The sequence below is a fragment of the Poecilia reticulata genome, chromosome 1 (genome assembly GCF_904066995.2).
Source record: "Poecilia reticulata chromosome 1, P_reticulata-male-v2, whole genome shotgun sequence".
Lineage (NCBI taxonomy): Eukaryota > Metazoa > Chordata > Actinopteri > Cyprinodontiformes > Poeciliidae > Poecilia > Poecilia reticulata.
Window position 1 is genome coordinate 16,187,828 of NC_088830.1, and position 20,984 is coordinate 16,208,811.

At 40.1% G+C, this 20,984-nt stretch overlaps 1 protein-coding gene across 9 annotated transcripts in view; it reads right to left on the bottom strand.

Annotated features, from left to right (window-relative positions):
• The window catches only part of ctnnd1 (catenin (cadherin-associated protein), delta 1), a 32,144-nt gene that overhangs the window by 2,552 nt on the left and 8,608 nt on the right, over positions 1–20,984 (bottom strand). For 3 of the 9 annotated variants that reach the window (XM_008407740.3, XM_008407748.3, XM_008407755.3), the window contains exons 2-21: positions 15,705–15,779; positions 15,305–15,427; positions 14,226–14,506; positions 13,993–14,083; positions 13,619–13,809; positions 13,291–13,537; positions 13,055–13,126; positions 12,294–12,444; positions 11,099–11,300; positions 7,807–7,924; positions 7,510–7,666; positions 6,567–6,584; positions 6,203–6,268; positions 5,955–6,082; positions 4,733–4,883; positions 4,417–4,612; positions 3,705–3,901; positions 3,091–3,138; positions 1,496–1,578; positions 675–729 (exon numbers count right to left, since the gene is read on the bottom strand). In XM_008407740.3, coding sequence (XP_008405962.1) covers positions 675–729; positions 1,496–1,578; positions 3,091–3,138; positions 3,705–3,901; positions 4,417–4,612; positions 4,733–4,883; positions 5,955–6,082; positions 6,203–6,268; positions 6,567–6,584; positions 7,510–7,666; positions 7,807–7,924; positions 11,099–11,300; positions 12,294–12,444; positions 13,055–13,126; positions 13,291–13,537; positions 13,619–13,809; positions 13,993–14,083; positions 14,226–14,506; positions 15,305–15,421 — 2,569 coding nt within the window. In that variant the 5' untranslated portion in view covers positions 15,422–15,427; positions 15,705–15,779. The other 6 variants (XM_008407676.3, XM_008407684.3, XM_008407710.3 and 3 more) reach the window with 5 other exon arrangements.

The following is a 20,984-nucleotide window of genomic DNA, read 5'->3' on the forward strand; positions in this document are numbered from 1 at the left end:
AATTTACCTTCAAAATATTCCAAGATTTTATTTTTTTCTCCCCTTCGAGTTTTTCAAGCATTGAGTTTTTAAACTCAGTGCTTCAGATTAAATAGTTGCTAATGAGCTACTGCATTGTTTTTTTTGTTTGTTTTTTTAATCACAGGAGAAACTTTCATCAGTTTAAACATATAAGTTCAGATCTAAACAAAATCTGGTTCATAAATCTTAGGCCAACTTTGAAACTCAGCAGTAAAATAATTATATATTTTAAAAAAAAATTATTAATCAATTATATCTCAATTCCTTATAAAAGAAGCAAATCTTTTCCAGATTTGGCAAAAGCTAAAATTAATTTCCAAATTTTTCCAGACCTTGCCAGGTAGATTCTCTTACCTCCACTGTTGATCTGTAGCTGCGTCATGTTTTTTTTTTTTTCCCATCTATATATTCTGAATTTAATTCATTTTCCTATGAACTACCACGTGTTGATCTATCAGGTCAAAATCCCAGTGAAACACATAGAAGTTTCTGACTGTAACATAACAAAACGTCAATATCTAGAGGTATAAATATTTCTGCAAGGTACTTTTACACACTCCTACAATATTAGGCCATGCGGTGAGTTGAGCAGGGAAGCTGGTGGGACACATACCATGCGCTGACATGCAGTGTGACAGTGGATGTAGCCTAACCATCGTAAGAATCCAACAGAGGCAAGGAAGCCTGCCTCTCCCCATACATCCCTCCCTGAGAGAAGAGACAAAATATAAAGAGATAGAGAGTGTGATAGATTATGAAAAGACAGGAAGAAAAGCCCAGAGGTGGGACGACACAAAGAGAGCGGTGAACAAAGGAAAAAAATGAGTTCAGTGTGAGTGGACACCAAAAGTTCAGAGGATGTAGTTAAAGGGAAACAAAGGGTGAGATAAAAAAAAAAAAAAAAAAAAGTAAAAATATTAGTGCGATGTTAGTTCATGTTTCAGGGAGACACATGGGAGATAACGTTCAAGATAGAGATCGAGCACTTTGCTCTGATAGGACGTGCCACAACATGCCATCTGTGGGTGTGAGAACGTTCACACACCAACATTCCCGGAGCTCGCATTCAGTGTTTGTGTGTGTGTTGCGCATGACCTAGTCACATCCATGAATTTCCAACCTTTTAAACGACAAAGCAATGACATGTATTTTCCCAGCTTTATGAGAACTCTGCCTGAACAGATACAACGTTAAGTGGAAATATTTCACAGAGGTGCTGAAGCAGCCGAAGAAGCGCTTGACTGGGCTTTTGTTGACCAACAGTCCTAAACCCCAACAATTTACAGATAAAATAAAGATGAAAGTTCGTTTCTTAAGAAGCGGGGTTAGGAAAGAAGGTGTTGGAAGTGTTTTCCAGAGGTTTTGTTTTTTTTTTTTTGTTTTTTTTTTTCAGCGATAAAGGTAGCTACTGTTTTAACCAAGGGTGCAGTCATGCGACGTTGTGGATGCGTGTTCCCATGGGATCAGCGTCTACCTGTACTGAGTCTTGGTCAGCAGCGTCGAGTGTTTTATCCAGCGTGTTCTTTCTGCCTCTCTGGTCCAGTGTGGAGTAGGCGTCTGTAGGGGGAAGCAGACGTCTTTAAGATCCTGTGGTACAGACATCTATGATACAAGCCAGTAAAATCGTCCTGTTTTCTGTGGACATGAAGCCCAGGAGGAGCGAAGCTGTGCAGCTGAAAATAGCTACGCATTTGTTCTGTACTGATTAAAAAATGTACTTGTACCATTTTAATTCAGTTAGGACTATTAACCATTATACTTTAGATAAAAAATTTAAAAAAAAGTTTTCAAATTCAGAGATTTACACACATTTCCTCAGTTTCTGGTAGAAACCCATTTGAAATGTGTGACATGACTGAGGTGTTTTTTTCTTTATCCCGACATAGATTACACAACAGTCTGCTGGAATTTTGTCCCATTTTTCCTGACAGAACAGGTGTAACGGGGTCAGGTCTGTGTTTATTCAAACTATTGAATTGGAGTAAAGAAATCTTGATCTAAACTCTTTTTATTCTGGCATTTCAGAAATGGAAATAATTTTGGGAATTCTCACTGACCAAAAACAGGAAAAATGTAGGTTAATTTAGTGGGGGGGTTTGTAAATACAGTGCATGTAAATATAAGGTTTTAACTGAATATGACTAACTTCAATCTACATAAAATCAGTCTGCAAGATTTTTGTATTATTGCAAAGAAAAACTTCTTTTTTCTACTGAGTAGTAATGAGTAAAGTGTGTCTTTCATGCAATAAAAGGCATTAAGAGTGAGCTCTGTCTGGAAAACCAGGAAGAAATTCTCCCTGGAGAGTCAAACTAGAAGACATTTAGAGCAGGGTCCATTCAAAACTAAATACATAATAACAAAATCAACTACAATAAATAGAAAAAACAACCCAGGTTTCAGGACCTCATTGCCTTTAAATGAGTTACTTAATTTGCTATCTTAACTAAATATTTGTGTCTATAATCTTGAGTACAGTAGCTGCTAAAACATCCAACAGAACTTGTTATATCTCAGAGGGTTTTGTCAGATACCATGAGCTCACTCCAACTGCCGCAAGTAAGATACTTTGTATGATTGCAAAGAAACAGATTTTCTGCATAAGCCCCAAGACAAAAAAATATTGTCCTTACAGTAGAAACATTGAGCTCATGTTTAAATTTTTTACAGCTCAATTTGAACAACATTTCCTAAAGCTTGGCTCAATAGAAAGTCTATTTCAGAATAGCCATTGTGTTTGGGTTTTAGACAAGTGTGCTCCACTTTCTGAGTGGCAAAGACTAAAAATCTTTTGAACAAAAATAATGTAAAAATTTTTTTTTTTTTTTTTAAATGCAATAAAGTAACAGGCGTCACAAATTATACTTGCAAAATATATCTGATGAGTATAAATTATTAGAAGTGCAGCTATTCTAAGATAAATTCTAATCATTCAACTTTTATCCACCGTCTTCTCACACATTCACTGATTATACGAAAGCATTTCCTCACTCATGGGTTTCCACCATGTTCCATAACTACAATGTCTCTTTCTACATTGTAGATGTATGTAATGATTTCTGCACTTGCCTGGTCCAAACTCATTCAATGGAATCATTTCTTCGTCTCTTTTCCCACCTGTATGAAAGCAAAACATTAAAACTGAGTGAAAAGCTTTATTTTCTAAATGTCAGGTTAAAAAATAAGGTCGGCCTAAGGCTTACAGTCACAGAGAAACAGCCCGTTACTTGATTTATTTATGAGTGGTAACAGCATGCATAATATTTCATTAATAAACTGGCATTCAAAATTGATATGTTAATATTGTTTTCAGACTATGAAGGTCGTCTTCAGTACGTTTCCAGATGCTGCTTTGTAAACCTGAACAGGTTGTTCAGATTCTCTTCATGCCTCAAGGCTACAAGGTTTCCGAAGCTTCTGAACTTCTTGGATTCTTTGGCTTACAAGACCAACAAACGTCTTCAAAGCCATGAAGTAGATTTTTCTTTTTTTTAATGCAAAAACTGCAACACTTAATTCAAAACAAAACAAAACGTGAAAAATAAATCATGTTAGTCGAATCTTTAGAAGTATTAATAGAAACGCAGGCAGCTGCAAAAGCAATAAGCCGGTGTGTGGGCTGTTTGTGTTTTTAATGTGTACATATAGTGAAACCATGAAGGAAAGCTTGACATCTCCCCAACCTTTGTCAATGAGAGGCAAAGTGCTGTCGTCATGTCTTCCATTGAGCCTGTTGTCGACGGGTTTGGGGGAATTTAGGTTGACCATAAAGTCGGTCTTTCTCCAGCCGTCTTTCTCCAAAGTCCGACGGAGCTCTTTGTGGGCCCACACACTCTGCAGCACCAGCCCGGCTCCACGCACCTCCCGTTCTGAGCGGTTACTGTTTCCCCAAGTTCAAAGAGGGAAAAAAAATGCTGGATGTTATAAAAAGAGAAAAAACAAGCAAGCAACTTCAAAAGGGCAATAAAAGCTGATCTATACTAAACCAGGCTTTCTGCAGGATTCACCAACTCAAACTAAAGGCTTCAATGGTAAATGGACTGAACTTAAATAGCATTTTTCCAATCATTTGGAAATAAAATTTAGCCATGTTGGACATATCTGCACACAACTCAGTTTTGAGTTGTGTGCAGAACAACTCAAAACTCAGTACTGAAGTTTTGAGTAACAGTAAAGTCCTGTGATAAAAAAAATGAAACTACATAAAATATCTGAGATTAAATAGTCATACCACAACAAAACTTAAGATTTGGGATAACATATTTAAGGCCAACTCTTTAACCAAAATGAATTTAAGACATTATACGGCCTTGATTTTTAGATGCCTTAAAGACTTTTTAAGAATGCGCTTTCACCCTGATTAAACAATCAATATACATCCGACTCTGCCATTACTTGTCCTTGTAGGTGAGCACCAGTCTCTCAATTCCTTGCGAGGCCCTCAAGGTTTTTGCAGCCTCCACGTCGGTTCCCAGCACCTCATGGAGCGTGCTCAGTATGGACACCACCGTCTCTTCTTTCAGCGCTTTCACTGGTTGATTCTGCCCACCACCAGGCAAGTCTGCCACCAGGTAGGGTACCGCATATTTAGCTGCCAACAGGCACAGGTAAACAAAAGTTAAACACTCCTCAACACAAACACCAGCACCGATCCAATCCGTCCCTGGAAACTCAGAGTCTGTTTGGTTGGAAATTACTTTTGATGCCTCACCGAGCAGTTTCCTGTTTTGCGGATCTATAGCCAGGTTACGGATCGCTCCGGACATGGCGCGGACGACTCTGTCATTGGAGTTATCCAGCAGCTCGCTCACCACGACCAAGCCTTTCTCTTCACGCATCAACGCACGGATGTACCGTCCATGCTAAACAGACGAGAGCACAGAGGATTTTCAGTAAACTACAAGTCGTGCCTAATCTGAAAACTTACAAATTACAAATATATGAAATAAGCATCAGCAGCCAAAGTGTTTTAGTAATGATGCTGACAAAACATTGAGGTTTGGTCAAAAAAAAAAGAAAAAAGAAACATTTCCAATTAGAAGGAGAAGCAACTTTTGTTTACTGGCACAACTAAATCCAAAAAAAAGTTGTTTTTAACCACATTGCATTTGCAGACAATCACACAGAAAAACACAGTTGTAACAGAAAATAAATGTCGGTATAATTTTTCCTTTCTCTAAACTCTTAGATTTTCTTGTCATTTGTTCTGCAGCTTTCTGAAAGTCTCTCAGAAAGTTTTCTTAAATTTCTCCTTCACATATTTCCTATACATAGTTGCTAATTTTGCAGAGCATTGCTTGGATAAAATTAGTAAAGTGCACACCTGAAGATCAAAAACAAAAGTATCTACATCTGATTCAACAAAATACATTTAGACTTTTAGAGTTTTTGGGCGACAAGAAGCCATGAATAAATTTGAATTCTGGAGCCTTTAATACCTGACTGATTCATGAGTCAGATTTAAAAGACTTATCAAACAAAACACATTCCTGTGTAAATAGTCAAGTATCCAACTAAAAACAAGTGAAAAGCAACTAAAAGAATGAAAAAAGAGACAACTTCAACGCCTTAAAATAGTGATCAAAACCCATTTTCCAAAACTACAGGAACATCTAGCCGCTTGGAAGCAAAATACAAACAACTTGTGAGGATGATTCATTGTTACACTGCCGCTGATAACAAGGGTAACACAAACTGTTACAGGTAATTACATTTCAAGGACAAAACATTCTGAGACAGTTGGTTCAAAAGCATCTTCACTGATCAACACCTGGAAGCTCAGGAGGTGAGATGGGAAGACTGTGATGGCGGGAAATAAAGATAGAAATGCAGAAGCTTTTGCAGCCCCACAGGGAGTTCTGGTGAACTCCCTGTGGGGAGTCATCATCCTTAAGTCATCATCCCTGTGGATGATGACTTAAGGTGGCTCTTACCGTCCATTTTCCAGCACAGAGGTTCTGAATGGCTCCAGCTGAGGCTTCCAGCACGATGGCGTTGCCGCTCTCCTTTAGCAGCGATGTGTAAAGGCGGACCACCTCTGGCTGGAACAGCAGCTCATAGCCTGCAGGATGGACGGATTTACACAGGAAGGAGGGAGGAAGCATGTAACAGGAGGTGAGCAGAGGAAAATGTAGAGATTTATGTGATGCAGTCAAACATCGCCTCCAAGGTCTACGCTTACCTTTAGCAGGTGCGGTCCTCGGTGGGATACTTATTCTCTCTTGAGGTGCCTCCTCATCTTTCCTTCCTAGACGCAGCAGACCCTCGACGTTACATTTCAAGAAATGACAGGAACAAGTGTGTACTACCTCTAAATAGGAGGCATTTCTAGTGCAATTTCTACTGCTGTTGCAATTCAACTAGTTTTGAAGTCTGCAAACACACTAGCAAAAAGGAAAAGTCAAACTAAGATGCAAGTTCTTGACTGAGGGTTACGGTGCAGGACAACCACAACGATGAGCAGGCGTGCTTGTTAGTTTCAACAACCCAGACTTGATCACGCAGCGGAAGCTAAGTGTTGCTACACAGAGGTAAAGAAAGCTTACCTTTGGAAAACCACTCATCTGTAGCCAAACCCAGATGGGGAAAAGAGGAACGGAGGAGAGAAAAAGATAAGGAAGAAAAGAGTGGCAGAAAAAAAAAAACGAAGGAGAGAAAGCGTTATAAGGGAAAGCAGCCATTACTCCGTCACCTAAATAACATGTGCTCACATCCTGACCACCAGCACAGATGACATGCGCCTTGTATGTATTCAAGAATTTATGTTTTCTGAACAGGTTGTGGTTGAAAATGAGAATTTGTTCACAATCATCTCATCTGGTTAAATAAATGTTAACTAACACAAACAGATGTGTCTTTAAGAATTTATTACCAACAGATTTAGCTTAGTAAAAGAAAAGAAACATCAACTAGTTCAGAGAAAGCAAACCGACGTCAGCCCGACCCTTTAACCAACTCCTCAGTGGAAACAAGACGTGTATTAAACGCAGTTTGTTTCTGCATGTGCCGCTAGATGATCATAAAATGTAAACTTTCTATCAGCAGTAAAAGAACTTTTACTCTCACATAAAAAGATAAATTTAGCATGATTGATTGTTAATGATCAAAAAGTAAACAAGTGAAAAATAACTAAAAAAACTCACTATTTCTGAATGAACTCGGTTAACATGAATAACACATACGATAAAGTATCAGCTTATGTTCCAGCAAAAAAAAAAAAGAAAAAAGCTGCAGCTGAAACAAATCAATGCTCTCAATGAAAAACCAGCAGCGACCACAAACGATGAGAATGTTGGCATTCCTTAAACATCGAGTAGTTTTGTTTGTTGAGGCGTGTGTGTGTGTGTGTGTGTGTGTGTGTGTGTTTTGGTATCAGTTGAGTTAGAATGTGTAGTCAGTGATGTCACCCTAAATGCCCCAGAAACTGAATGAGTGCACACACACACACACACACAACACATGACTTCCATGTCGCTCTGTGACACCGACCTTTGCCCTTGCGGGAGCTGAAGCAGCCAGCCCTCTGGCTTGAGGGGGCGGGGTTCGAGTTGGCTTGTTTGCTCTCGTCGTAGGCCTCGTAGTTCGGTATTTCTTTGTGCACATGATACGACAAGTTCCTCAGCAGACAAACACAGTTCTCAGTCAGCTGTGGAGACAGAACAAGGTGCAGGTGTAAAAAGATAAAAAAAATTAAAATTAAAAATAAAAAGTTGCAGGACACACAATTAGTTTTAAATACAGAATTTTGAAAATACCGATTGTAAATCCAGCCAACCTTGCACGTACCTTACTGTTGAGCTCTTTACAGTTAATCTGGGACTGAACGATGTACATGAGGGAATCGACCAAACCGGAGCACTCTCTCAGCTTCCGCCTCGCCTCAATTCTTTCTGAACTCACATTCCTAAAAACAGACACGAAAAAAGAAGAATGAGGCAACTGAGAAATGAAAAGCCATAAAGAAGGGGAAAAAAAGAAAATTGTCAGTTTTGGTCACAACATGAACCGACAACAAGTACAGCTGTGTCTGAAAACGCCCCCCCACAGTTGTTTGAATGAAACTCCCTTTAAATCTGCAGTTTCACAAAGAAGAGTACAGTCTGACAAGATCCCGTTACATCTCCGACTCATTCTTACTTAAAGATCAATCTCAACTCTGTGTGTGTGTTTGTGTGTGGGACATTGAGTTAGTCGAGAAACGTAAAGGAAGCAGGATAAACTAGAAAACCGCAGCCATTCAGTGTTGTATTTCCCAGCGACAGACGGCCGTTTCGTTCAACACCAGGACACGTTCCCTCCAACTGCGACTACGTACAGGTCGGTAAGTTCACTAGAACTATGCAGGGACAGAAAGTAGCACAGCTCTATCCTCGTTTGTTCTTGTTGTCATGTGCCAGTGGTTGCGCAAAACACACCGAATAGTTGTGCATACTGCGCATGTGCACTTCCACACACTTGCGGAGTGCTATTCACCTTCGCCAACGGCGTTATGGAAAAGTTTCACTGAGTCATGGTTTCAAAAGTTCCACTGTGAGAGACTCTCGTCATCGGTGTTGCGTAAACGAGCGGCTGGATTGCATCAAAAAGGTTGCAGTTTAACTGATCAGCGTCTCTGTGTAACAAGGCCTCAGAGTGAAACTTTTCTGTAACATCCCATACAGAGGTGTGAGGAAATCTGCAGGTGTGAACGCACACTTGCGCAGAACGCACAGCTGTAGGGTTTATTCTTTCCCTGCGCGGGCAGACAACAACAAAAACAATGGCTGATGGCATTGTGCTGTGTTGTGCTACTTAACCTGTTCAGCTTGGCACAGTTCCTAATAAGGAATATGTGTGTTTTACATGAGCACCTTCACTGAAGGAAGACGGGCTGCTGTTTACAATGTGGTTGAAGCTAGTGAGGTAGAAGCTAAGAATCAAAGAGCGAATGCTCGTTCGATGACGCACTAAAATCGCAGCTCCATATTCTGTTGTCGAAACGTGGTGCTTTTACCCAATTAACATCTGAAAATACAGACAGTTTCTAGGCTAGATTAGCTGCAATAAATCTGACCTGGAGAAGACTCGCTGGTTTCTGAAAATATGGACATAATCTTCCAACTTTAGTACTCTCTTTTTGGAATGAAACTAAAAGCTAAAACAACTTGTAGAACTTTTGGTAATTGTACTTGGAGATGCAAAATTTCTGCTTCTTCAAAACTCTGATATGTACGAGTAGAAGCTGAGTAAATACACCAGTTGCCATCAGAAGTTTTCCTCCAGCTTCAGACAGTTTTCATCCCTGTTCTAAAAGTGTAATAGCCGGGTTGGAATAACTGCAAACTGAGAACTAGATCACTCGTCTAAAGTTGTTATTTAGAGTGAAAGTTCACACAAATCACAGAAAAAGTTGAATAAATTAAAGCAAAGTTGTTTGTCTATATTTATTTGAGCTTTCAGCCTGTCAGGGAGCATGGTGGCTCATGGAAATCTTGGAAGTCTTTCAAACAGAGTTAAGATGGGAATCTAGGAATAAACCCGAGAGTGATCCTTACAGCTACTAATCCAAACCATACCCCTCACATCCATCAACCAGATTCTACAATTTGAACTATTAATGTCTCATTTTCATCCCCGATTCATTCGATTCGTTCTGGAGCATCAGGCAGACAGTAAAAGCTCAACATGTCGTTTATCCTACTTGATGCCGAGCACAAATCATCAACCACCAAGACTTTTAAAGTCTTCAAGATAACGTTATTTACATGCTTCTCCCATGAAGCAGAACAGCTCCAATTAACCGAACTGTGGAAGAGAATCCACTGATAACAGACCCACTGGCCTGCTAATACTGTTTACAGTGCACAGGCCATTGCCCTACTGCTCTCTGCTATTTCCTGCAATAACTTAAATTCCTTTCTTCCCGTTCCTCTGATTTATTTAAACATTGTGGCAGACCGCTTCCAAATTTAACAAGCAGCAGGGCTCTGAAAGAATTGTCAGTGACAGACCAACTCAAAGTAGTTCATAATGGTGAGGTGTAATAACGAGGACACTTTTTTTTAACCTATACAAATCTTAAAAGTGTGGAGTTCATTTAAGCTCAGCTCTTCTGTTCATACTTTCTAGAACCAGGTGCTGATATCAACCTGGTTTAAATCAAAACTCTCCACTGCTCATTGAAATTGATCAGGTTCAGTCGGAATAAATGGAAAGAATCTGTGGAAAGACACTTTCAGGCTTCAGCCACAGATTCTCAGTTAGTTTGGGGTCTAGACTTTGACTGGGCCAGTCTAATCTAAAAGCAGGTTCGCTTTGACTTTAAACCACTCCACTGTAGCTCTCTTGTCTAAAGTTTCACTCTAAATAACTAAGGGTGAAATAACAATGGAGGAAGGAGGGACATGTGCATTTTGTTGCTGGAAAAACGGCAACAAAATGCTGTTTTTCCAGCATTTTGCTGGAAGTTGCTGGGAAGTCCGGGGCGACTGATCTGCTGGACATTGAACTTCTGTCTCAGTCTCAAGTCTTTTCCAGCCTCTAAAACTTTTTGTTCCAAGATTGACCAATATACTGAGGAAAAACAACCCCAGAGCATCTCCATGTTTTATGGTAGACGGTGGGTTCAGGCCGATGTGTGGTGTTAGAGATTGTGAACAGCTGTATGGAGATTAAAATTAAACATCAGGTGATGTACGGAAGTAATTGGTAGAACTTAGTGATCCACAATTTTTGGATTTGTTTGGTAAAACCTTTTGAAAACTAAGCAACATAAACACACTTGTAAGATCAAACGCTGCAGAAAAATCACTCATTACATGATTACTCTAGTCAGACTATGTTTATGTAGACAAAACCTTTCTTGAAGAGCAGCAGAGTTCAATCAGATTAATGAAAGCTTGGAAAATCTTTGCATTCCAACTATGTTCTATGTAGCTTTATAAAAACACACCCAGGTCCTCTGCTGTGTTAACTTTCTTCCTTCCTCCTATCAATCTGCTTAACCAGATTCCTTCCCTGTTGTTTTCCTGAAAAGATCAGGTCTCCCCTCCATTAGCGGCAGCTTTGATCTGCGTTCTTCCCTTTCCTTCCTTCATACCTCAGACAGCCCGCTGTATTAGTGAGCGCCGTATCCCACTCAGGAGTTCTGGGCTTGCCGTTTTCTTCGCCCCCTCCAGCTCCGTTGGTCGCCCGCTCCCAGCCCGAATGGGGAACCATGACCTCGTCACAGAGAGCGTGCAGAGCGTTATCCACAATCTCCATCTTCACGGAGTCCTGGGACGACAGGTTCCACAGAGTCCCTTTGGGGAAAACGCACCATTTTATGGTTAATGTGTGAAAAGACGATGCTTAGTCTAGTTTTAAAGTGACATTTTAAAAACGGATATAATTGGGGAAACTACAGGAAAGAAGACCTGGAAATTTTGAATTATATGAAATATGCTTATATAGCATGATTAAAACAATAACAGTAAACCACAACTTCTGAATAAACATTTCTATTGTTTCATAGATTATTTATTTTGTTATGCGTCAGCATCTTTTATTCCTATTCATCGGTTTTTGCCGAGAGTTTCATTATTTTCTCCAAGGTACACGTTCCAAAGACCGTCTAGAAGCCACATTTATCAGAGATTGTAAGCAGCCAATATAAACAGGAAACAAAACTTATTACATACAACTATTCAGCATTTTATATCATGATCCATACCGTCTCTACACAAAAATAACCTAAAAAACACAATTTGAAGAAAAACAGCCTGCAAGAATGTGATTTTTTTTAGGCCTCTGAATTCTGTAATTCAACTAAATACAACTTTCATTGTTGTCCCTGTACTTCAGCTCAGGCCCTGTGTTTTCCTCAATCTTTGTTTTGCTCATGTGCATCAACTACAGATGCAAATGATCTGAAGAAGGAGCTTTACCATAAATGAAAAACCTACACAGAGAAAAAAAGTTCTGTCGGAAGGAAGACCTTTAATTTAGCAAGGAAGTGGAGACAAGAACATAATGGATTTAATAAGCTTGAAATACATGACATAACCTACAACAACTTTCTGAATCCATGTATGTACAATATAACTACTAAACGAAATGCAAATTTCAAACAGAAGGAGATCTAGTTGGCTGCCAGATTAGTGGAGGAAATATTGCCAAGTTTCTGCTCTTTCAACTGCATTCAATCATTTATTTTTAAAGAAAAACAGCTTTAAAAATAAATGATGAAACAAACTACAATACAGACCAGATGTCCAGAACATACAAAGCCTGTGATTTTTTACTATAAGTCTAACCTGTGATGATCTCTGTGAGGTCCTGGTCGCGCGTCTTTCTCAGCAGCCGGATCAGCGCTGGAACTCCATCGCAGTTCTTGATGGCAATTTTATTGTCTGCATCTTTGCCGAAAGAAATGTTCTTTAGTGCTCCACACGCTGCAAAGTGAACCTGTAACACAGAGCCAGGGACAGCTTTATGAGACACTAGTGATTACTCTGTAAACAAAAGATTAAATGCGTGTAAGGGAACCAGAATGTTGTAACCCAGAGTTATGCTGCACATAGTGCATAACACACTTCTCTCTCACTCTAGATGAAATGTAGAGCTATGAACCAGCTTTAATCTGAACCAGTGTACCTCTGGTTTGAACCAATACATCAGTTTTCCAACAAATATCTGATTTTAAGATTATTAAAACCTGTTTCAGACACAAATTGTACAATATATTGAGGTTTATTACATTACATAGAAAATGTTCAAAAAATGTTGCAACAAAAAAAAAAACATTCATATGGATTAAGCCCAAAATCATATTAAGACCATGTGTCCCCAAATAATTCACATTTATAGCTTTAGTTCCTTCTGTACAAACACAGAAGGTTTCTGTCTCGACAAATTTACCATGTAAACACATCGCCTAAGACATTTTATCGCACTCAGTTTAAAGAGCAAAAGCAGTGCAGTAAAAGCTCGATCCATCAATTTGGCTCCACTTAGCTCAGGCATAAATAACTTATGAAACAGACAGAAAACAAGTTGGGGAGAGATTCAAACTGACCTCTCTGTTAGGGTTGTCAAGCATGGACACGAGGGCAGGGATGCCCTTCAGTCGGCGGACGTCAGACTTCACCTGTAAATCAAGGAGGTTGATGTTATTCGTGTGCTTGTGTTATAGCGCGCTTCCTTATATTTCACCAGGTTCAGTGACAAACGCTTTTAAGGTCCGGTGCTCAAGTGGATAAAAAGGGCACCACGTGGAAAAGGTCATCTTCACGATGGAAGAAAAAGTCTTACTTTGTCGTTCTTAAAGGTGAGATGCTGCAGGTACGCAGCTGCATTGCTCCTGACTGGGTCCAGTCTGTAGTTCAGCATGGCGATGACCTCTGGCAGCTCCGGCTGACGCCATCCACTAGCTGGTGGTCCTTTCCTCATACTCAGAGTGTCCAGTGAAGCCACGCTGCCCCTCTCGCCCTTAGCCAGCGGTGCCCCGGCACCATAATAGTAAACCTCTCCTGCACCATCTAAAGCGCCTTCATAACTCCTGCAGAGGGAGAACAAGCTTGTTGTTTCAGCTATGAGAGAGAAGAACCAGTTTTTTGCCAAACCGTACTACCACACTCACCCGGTCCTGCGTGGCGGGGGGCCATGTGGGAAGGCATGGTTGAGGGGCATGGTGTTGTAGTGCATTGGGTGTCCCATGCCGTAGTCCGGCTCATCGTAGCCGATGCTGCGCTGGTCATCCTCCAGACCGTACGGATCTGCGACAAACCGGGGAATGGACGACAGCTCCAATGCACTTCCCATTCGCCCAACCTGTGGAGAGACGGAAATAACGCTTTACAGTAGCTGGAGACCAGTTATTCCAGTAGATTTTGACACACTGTAGCTGGCAAACAAATTGTCAATGTCAGGTAAAACCTGCAAGATCAGCATGCCAGAGCTAGATTCAGTTAAAACAAGCCCTGAAGCTAATGATGCAGTGACTGTTGCACACACTTGTGGTTGGGCAGCATATGGGTCCAACTGGTTCCTACTAGGAGCTCGGTAGCTCGGATCCAGGGTTCTGTAGCCATCTGCGTGGACTGGTCTGATAGAGAATAGATAGAGTGGAGGGAAAACTCAGCCGAAATGAATTCATTCAACCATCTGAACGCAACAAGCTCAAAATGCAGCGACTGCGTCACTAAAATCCGATGAGAGGAGTTCAGGTTTCAGTAAACTCCTGTTACCTGTAGCGATCGTCCATCCGAGCCCCCCTGCTGAGGCTGGAGTACGCCTCAGACGGAGGTCCTCCGCGGTAGTCGTCATAGCCCCCTGGGGGACCGTAGTTGTAATTGCGGGGCACGGTATGGGTGGGGTACTCCATGGGCACGGCGCCGCCCGGGCCCGGCCTGTAGACCATGGGTGAGGCGTAACCCCCGACAAGAGAACCGCCTCCATCCACAGACAGAGTGTCCGACACAGAGGGGATGACTGTGCGAGTTGTGGTGGTCTTTACTACTTTCTTCACCTAAAAAGGGAAGAAAGGGAGCGAGTGTTTTACCGTGGTTTTTGTTAACACACCTAGCCCTAAAACAGGAGCTACGTTCTTTACACTTGTTGACATTTTGTCAAGGATTGGCCTGTTTTTATAGGAAGCTGATTGTCTGGGTATCATTTAGATATCAGAGCAAAGAAGCATGAATGCAACAGCAAAATTTTAATAAAGCTAATTTTCTCTCTGTCCCCAGGTCACTACTATGAACTATGTTGTTAATTTATTACAAATAACAGACTTGTTGCAACATGGAAAAGACATGGTGTAGCTGCCGTGAGAGGTTTTGTCAGTTCTGTTTGTGTTTTCATACGCTACTTTAATCAGAAACTTCTGAAAGTCATGCTGGAGAAAGCATTCCCAAACATTTCAACAATAACATAAAATCCCCGTCAAAATTGAATTGCCACAGACACAAAATGCCACATAGGCACATCAAGAAATTAAAATATGCTTTCTAACAAAGCTCTTTTTGTCAGATTAAAAGTATCTTTAGAAAACAATCTTTAAGCAGGTGTTAAATGTGCCTATTCAAATTGTTTTACAAGTCAGAATGTTGTTAAATGTTTTAATTAGCTGAAAGTAAAAACAAAAAAAAATCATCATAGTTAACAGAAATAAATCCTTGAAAACATCAGTCTATGAACTGCATTTATATGTTCTTCAAACGAGTTACTGAAATAAATGAGCTTTTGAATAATGTTCCAACTTTCTGAGATGCACTTAGACTTTTCGACTCTAAAACACGCCACTGCCATTTGATCTCCTCCTTACCGTGGTTTCTGTGCGCCTCGTGGTCCCGTCGTCATCCGTCTCCACGGAGATTACCGGGGCCAAATCCTGAGGCTCCTCCATTGTGAAAGTCTCCTGCACCAGCTGACCAGGCTCCATCCTGAACTAAATGCACAGGTACACAATGCTCAATTTCAGTCCCGATGTCTCAAGTTGTGAGACTCCAAAGGGTCGTTTTGATATAACATAACATAGCTCAATTTATTGTGTGATGATCAATACACTATTTACGGTACTCTCAAACCAGTTCCAGTTATGAGCATTAAATGCAGTCTGCATCTTATACTCCATCTTCTATGTTGCTAAAGCGTATATAGTTAACAGAAAAGGAATGTGATGCTCCGTTATCTCCAGCTTCAGGCATCAGAGGTCTGATTCTTACATGATGTGTCCCGTTGATGTAACCCTCGTTCAGCGTCAGCCTTTCTAGGTCTGCATCACAAGGAATGCGGCCGTTCTGTTAACAGACAGAAACAAAATCATGTTCGTGAGAGAATCACACACGGCACTAGCAAGAAACTGAATTTAAATATGCATTTCTAGGCAAACACAGCATTTGTGTCACGCTGCTAGCTACTGAGCAGATGCCTTTATTCATCCAGAACAAGGAGAAAGCAGCGATTTATCAGATTACTTTTTAATTTCAGCCACATCTGTGTACCAAGAAAAAAAAAGGAATGTTATGAGACCTTTTTCTCCCATCATGCATTACAAACACGCAATCAACAGACCAGAAATCAAACAAATGGTTTTAAGAACTATATACTTGCAGTCATGACGATACAACTAAGGTTTTTATATTTAAGAAGGTAAAATATTTTTACCTTAATACAGTTTTTGCATAAGAATCCATCCTCCATCAACCTTTTCACATTCAGTTACTTTACAACCACATCTATTTTATTGGGATTTCCAACGACAACAAACATAGTGCTGCATATTTTTAAGTGGTAGGAAACTTTATGGGATTGGCAACTTTTTTTTTTATTTTTATTTTTTTTACAAATGAACATATAAAAACTGACCATCATTATCCGGCCATCGGGTGGAAATGGTTTGCTTTTTGCTTCATTTATAAAAAATAATTTTTTAGTATAAAATGAAAACAAATTTCCCATAGAAGACCTTTAGAAATTTTTTTTTTATTTTTTCCAAACATTCGTGGCTTTAAGCAAATTATATTTAGTTGGATTCAGGGATAAAAAAAATTCTAAAGGTTGCGGTTGTAAATAGCCAAAATATGAGAAACTTCAAGGAGGTATGAATACTTTTGCAGGGCATTGTTGCATAACGATAATGAATGAGCTGTGATGGGGGTATGAATAGATGACAAATGGAGAATTTGTCAGTAATGAAAGAAAAAACAGCTGACATGATAGATGATTTTCAGCCACAGACAGACCTCTGTTCCTGCTTAGTACCCATTTAAAATGAGATTCTTCGTGATTTAAAGTTAAAAAACAGAAATAAGCCACTGTTGGCTGGAAACGGATGACAATAAGGTCTTCAACACACACACACACACAAGCGCACATCAGATTAAGCTACTGGACTCAAACTGTTCAGATCAGATTAAGCCACAGACAGAAAGAGAAGCAGCTGGACAGATGGAGACATGTGGATACCTGTCAGTAAAGACCGATATCATGTTGTGTTGCCTAGCAGAGGCATGCTGGAGCCTTCAGGCAATGTTAACACACACCAATACACAGCAGTGATGGGGGCAACACAAGCAACATTCCTGGTCTGCACACACTCACTATTTAACATCCTGCATTTACAGCAGCACCTTATGACTCAGAACAGTCTTGAAATTACCTGAGACATTGTCAGATTAAGGTGCGGCTACATGCCAGAGCAGCAAACTGAGGTGGATGGTTATTGGTTAAAGCAGCAAGGGTTCCCTGATGGTGAGGAAGTGCTAAGCTGTACACACTAATGGCTCCTCTGAGAAAGTGAAAGAATTATCGAGCGTTTTAAGTTTGGGTTCAGAGCCAAGTAACTGACTCACCCCGTGACTGATAAGCAAAACAGTGACATACTTTAAGAAATCAAAAGACAGGATCTTATTTTCATCCTTACCCCAACAGGGGATACCCTCCAGCAAGTAAAGACAGAAGAACAAGAGTAGTCCGGATCAGAAAAAGTCGGAACAACAAACCAAACATAAAAGCAAGACGTAGTTTTGCATGCAAACATTCATGGACAAGTCGGGACAAAACCATCGGGCGGCGCAGCATTTCCAAAGCCTGACATTTTGGGGGGAACAATCTCAAGAACGTCTTTGTGGAACTTACAGATGTTATCTGAAATAATATGGCGTTTGAACTTATGCCCAAAGGTTGTGGGACAGACGTCAGTGACCAGGAACCTTCATCAAAAATACAGTGTAAGGAGCCCTGGTAGTGCCAAAAAAAAAAAAAAAAAACATATTTTGGTTGTTTTACTTCCAGTATTGATGATGGAAAAATAATGCAAGTTCTCTCCCTCAAAGATGAATAATCGTTAATTTTGTAAAGAACACTTAACACTGGAACTGGAAGCCAGTTTTAAATATCCAAAAACAAAAACAGTACTGGTAAATATAATGGAAATAAAAACAACTCACAACCAAAACCGTAAATAAAATGGATTATGAAGTCTCTAAACATAATTGCCTTTCAAAAAATATAAATTATTAGAAAGGAAATTATTCTTTCCTTTCCGTTCTTTGCACAGGTAATGTCCACGGGTGAGTCTGTGGTTTCCAGAAGTTTGTAGCCTTATTTGTGACATTTCTAGAATGTCTGTATACACTACACTATAAAGCAAAGAATTCTGGGGAGGGATAAACCTAAGCAATAATCGCATGGTATATTAAAATAAGCTAATCTTTCTATTATCTTTGAAAGGCAATTTTGTTGAAAGAAACTTCATAATCCATTGTATTTATGGTTTTGGCTTGGTGTGGTTTTTATTTATTGGTTTTGGGTGTTGTGTTTTGTTTCGGATATTTAGAATATCTTCCAGTTTCAGTGTTAAGTGTTCTGTACATAATTAAAGTTTATTAGTCTTTGAGAGAGCAAACTTGCATTATTGTGCATTACCAATATATTGCGTGAAAATGATCCCAAAACAACAATATTGCCATTTACAGCAGTAATTTCTGTGACAATTTATTGTTCAGCACGTTATTATGACAGGCCTAATCCAAATTATTTTATCGTATGCTCCGTTCTCATTTTCTCTGAAACTATAGCAGTTGCTGTGATACTTATACTTCTGATGGAGTCTCTTGATATCAAGATCATTGAAATAGAGCTTATAATTTCTAAGAAAATATAAATTAGATTTGGATGTTTTATTTTAAACACATACTTCAGAAACCCCCTCTGGGGCTTAAGTTTTAAAAAGCATTTACTTGACTTTATTTAATCTGAATTCTAAGAGTCACGTGTTTTAGCTGCTGCTGTGGTCTGCTGCCGTCCAGCACAGATGAGATGAGGGTGATGATGAAGATGACTTTGGATGAACCGGTTCAGATCAAATGGAAGAATCCGAGGAGGATTGAGACGGAAAAGGTGCATGAGGGTAGTGAGGGTGGAAGAGTCAGAGGGCATTACCTGCATGTTGGGGAGGGGGCGGGGCAAGGTGCCGGCACACGACCTCCGCTCCTCCTCCAGAGCCCGGCTCAGCATCTCAAACTGCCTCTCCTGCTCCCGCACGGAGGCCAGCAGGGAGGCCGTACTCGCACACTGCTCCATTCACACACTGAGAGCAGAGCACAGGACAGGACAGGACCGTCACCACACAGCACAGGGACAGATGCGTCCAACACCAAGATTTATCAGAGGACAGACAGAAAGCCACCAACGTGCACACAGATAAAAAAGAGCAGGGCTCTGACGCAGGGCGCCACCAGGAATCTAAACAGCAAAGAAGCGATAATGAAGTTTATACTTAATTAGCGAGAAGCTGGAAAGTAAAGCAGAGAAAAAGTGATAAAAGTGGAAACCGAAAAAGCAGAAATTGCCAACAGAATCCACCTAAAACAATTCAAGACAGGGAGTGACATAAGGAGGCTGTCGTCACATTTCAATCTTTCTTCACCTACAGCTAAGCAGGGTTAAAATTAGAAAGTGAGATTAACAACAAGAGGGAAGAGCGGCAATTTTCAACAGCAGCATGTGGAGCTTGTTAGCACCTTTTGCCTTCAAAAAAGCAAGAATGTGAAAAGGAGAGAGATGTGAGAGCAGAGAGGGGCTGTGAGCTTCTAAACTTTAAAGACTGGGACAATGCATCGAAGCAACAAAAAAAAAAGGTTATTTTTAAATCAACAACAAAAAGAGTTCTGATTATATACCAATTTCTAAATGATATATTATATTGTAAGGAAACTTGTGACATTTAGGTTAGTGGCACAAAGTTACTCGATTCTTACAGTAAAAGTTGTTAAACAGAGAATTTATTTAGGTACTCCTCCCTCAGAAAGAGTCCAAACCGAAGAGTACTGCTGTTATCATCACCTGGTATAATTATTTTACTTTCCATTCAGCCAATTATTGGCCACGCTTTTAAAAATCTAAAGTAGCACAGTTGATCCTGATTGGCTGAATTCTTGGAGCATTTCTGGTTTTGTACTACAATCTGTGTTAAAACTAAAAACAAAGTTAAAGGGTATTGTTAAGATTAGTACGCAGAGAAAATGTCATCAGAGTCTCTCAAAGCAAAAATAAAGCTAGCTCTAAAAAAGCCAAGCTTAAAGTTATGTTTGAACTTTGTCCAGTGAACGAATACAGAGCTACATTGTATTTTATGTCTGTAATAACTTTTTAAAAAGAGCCTCTCAGCAGCCATGACTGTACCTAAAAAACATCCAACATTACGCAACCATAACTCTGGTTAACAATTAACCACCAAGGATCCAAGATAACACAGTATCAAACCGATTTGTCAGACTCCTTATATGGTCACCGTCTAAAACTTGGTGGTTGTTCTCAGCTTCTTTGAAAAATTGTGTGAAGTCACCAGACTGAAGACAGTTGAGTCAAACATAAATGGACCGCTTGACACACGATACCATAAAACTAAATGAGACCCGATACGGCATTTTAAAACGGCCTACTGAGCTATATTACTGTGAATAATGGAGGCAATCAATCATGTCAAATGCACTCAATTTAACATGTAGCCACAGAGAAAATGCTTGGAAAGAAATTAAGACATGGTTGCTTAGGAGAGACGCAGACGCAAGAGAAAAAAGGGTTTTTTTTCTTCTCCTGTTAAATAAAGAAAATGCAACCTAAACGCATGCCACAGATGGTATAAACCTAAATTACAGAGGCCAGTCCAGCCCAAAGTAAGACCATCGCAGTCTTACACTTTTACCCTCAGCAGGGAGACTGGCGTGGGAGGACAGGGGAATCTGGAAAAGGATTACTTCAGCAGAGTCTAATAAAGGAATGACATGAGCATGGCTCATCTCCAAACCAGGGCAAAAATCATTTTCTGCTTCAAAGTTCATCGACTCATGGATCGCCAATCTGCTGTCCGGCCGCATAGACGGGACCGTCTGAATGAAAAAAAAGACTCCAGTATTAAGTGTGGATGTATGCCAGTTTGAGTGTGTGTTCACATAAGCGAGTGATGTGTGGATGGGTGACTGAAGAAAGTGGCAAGTTTG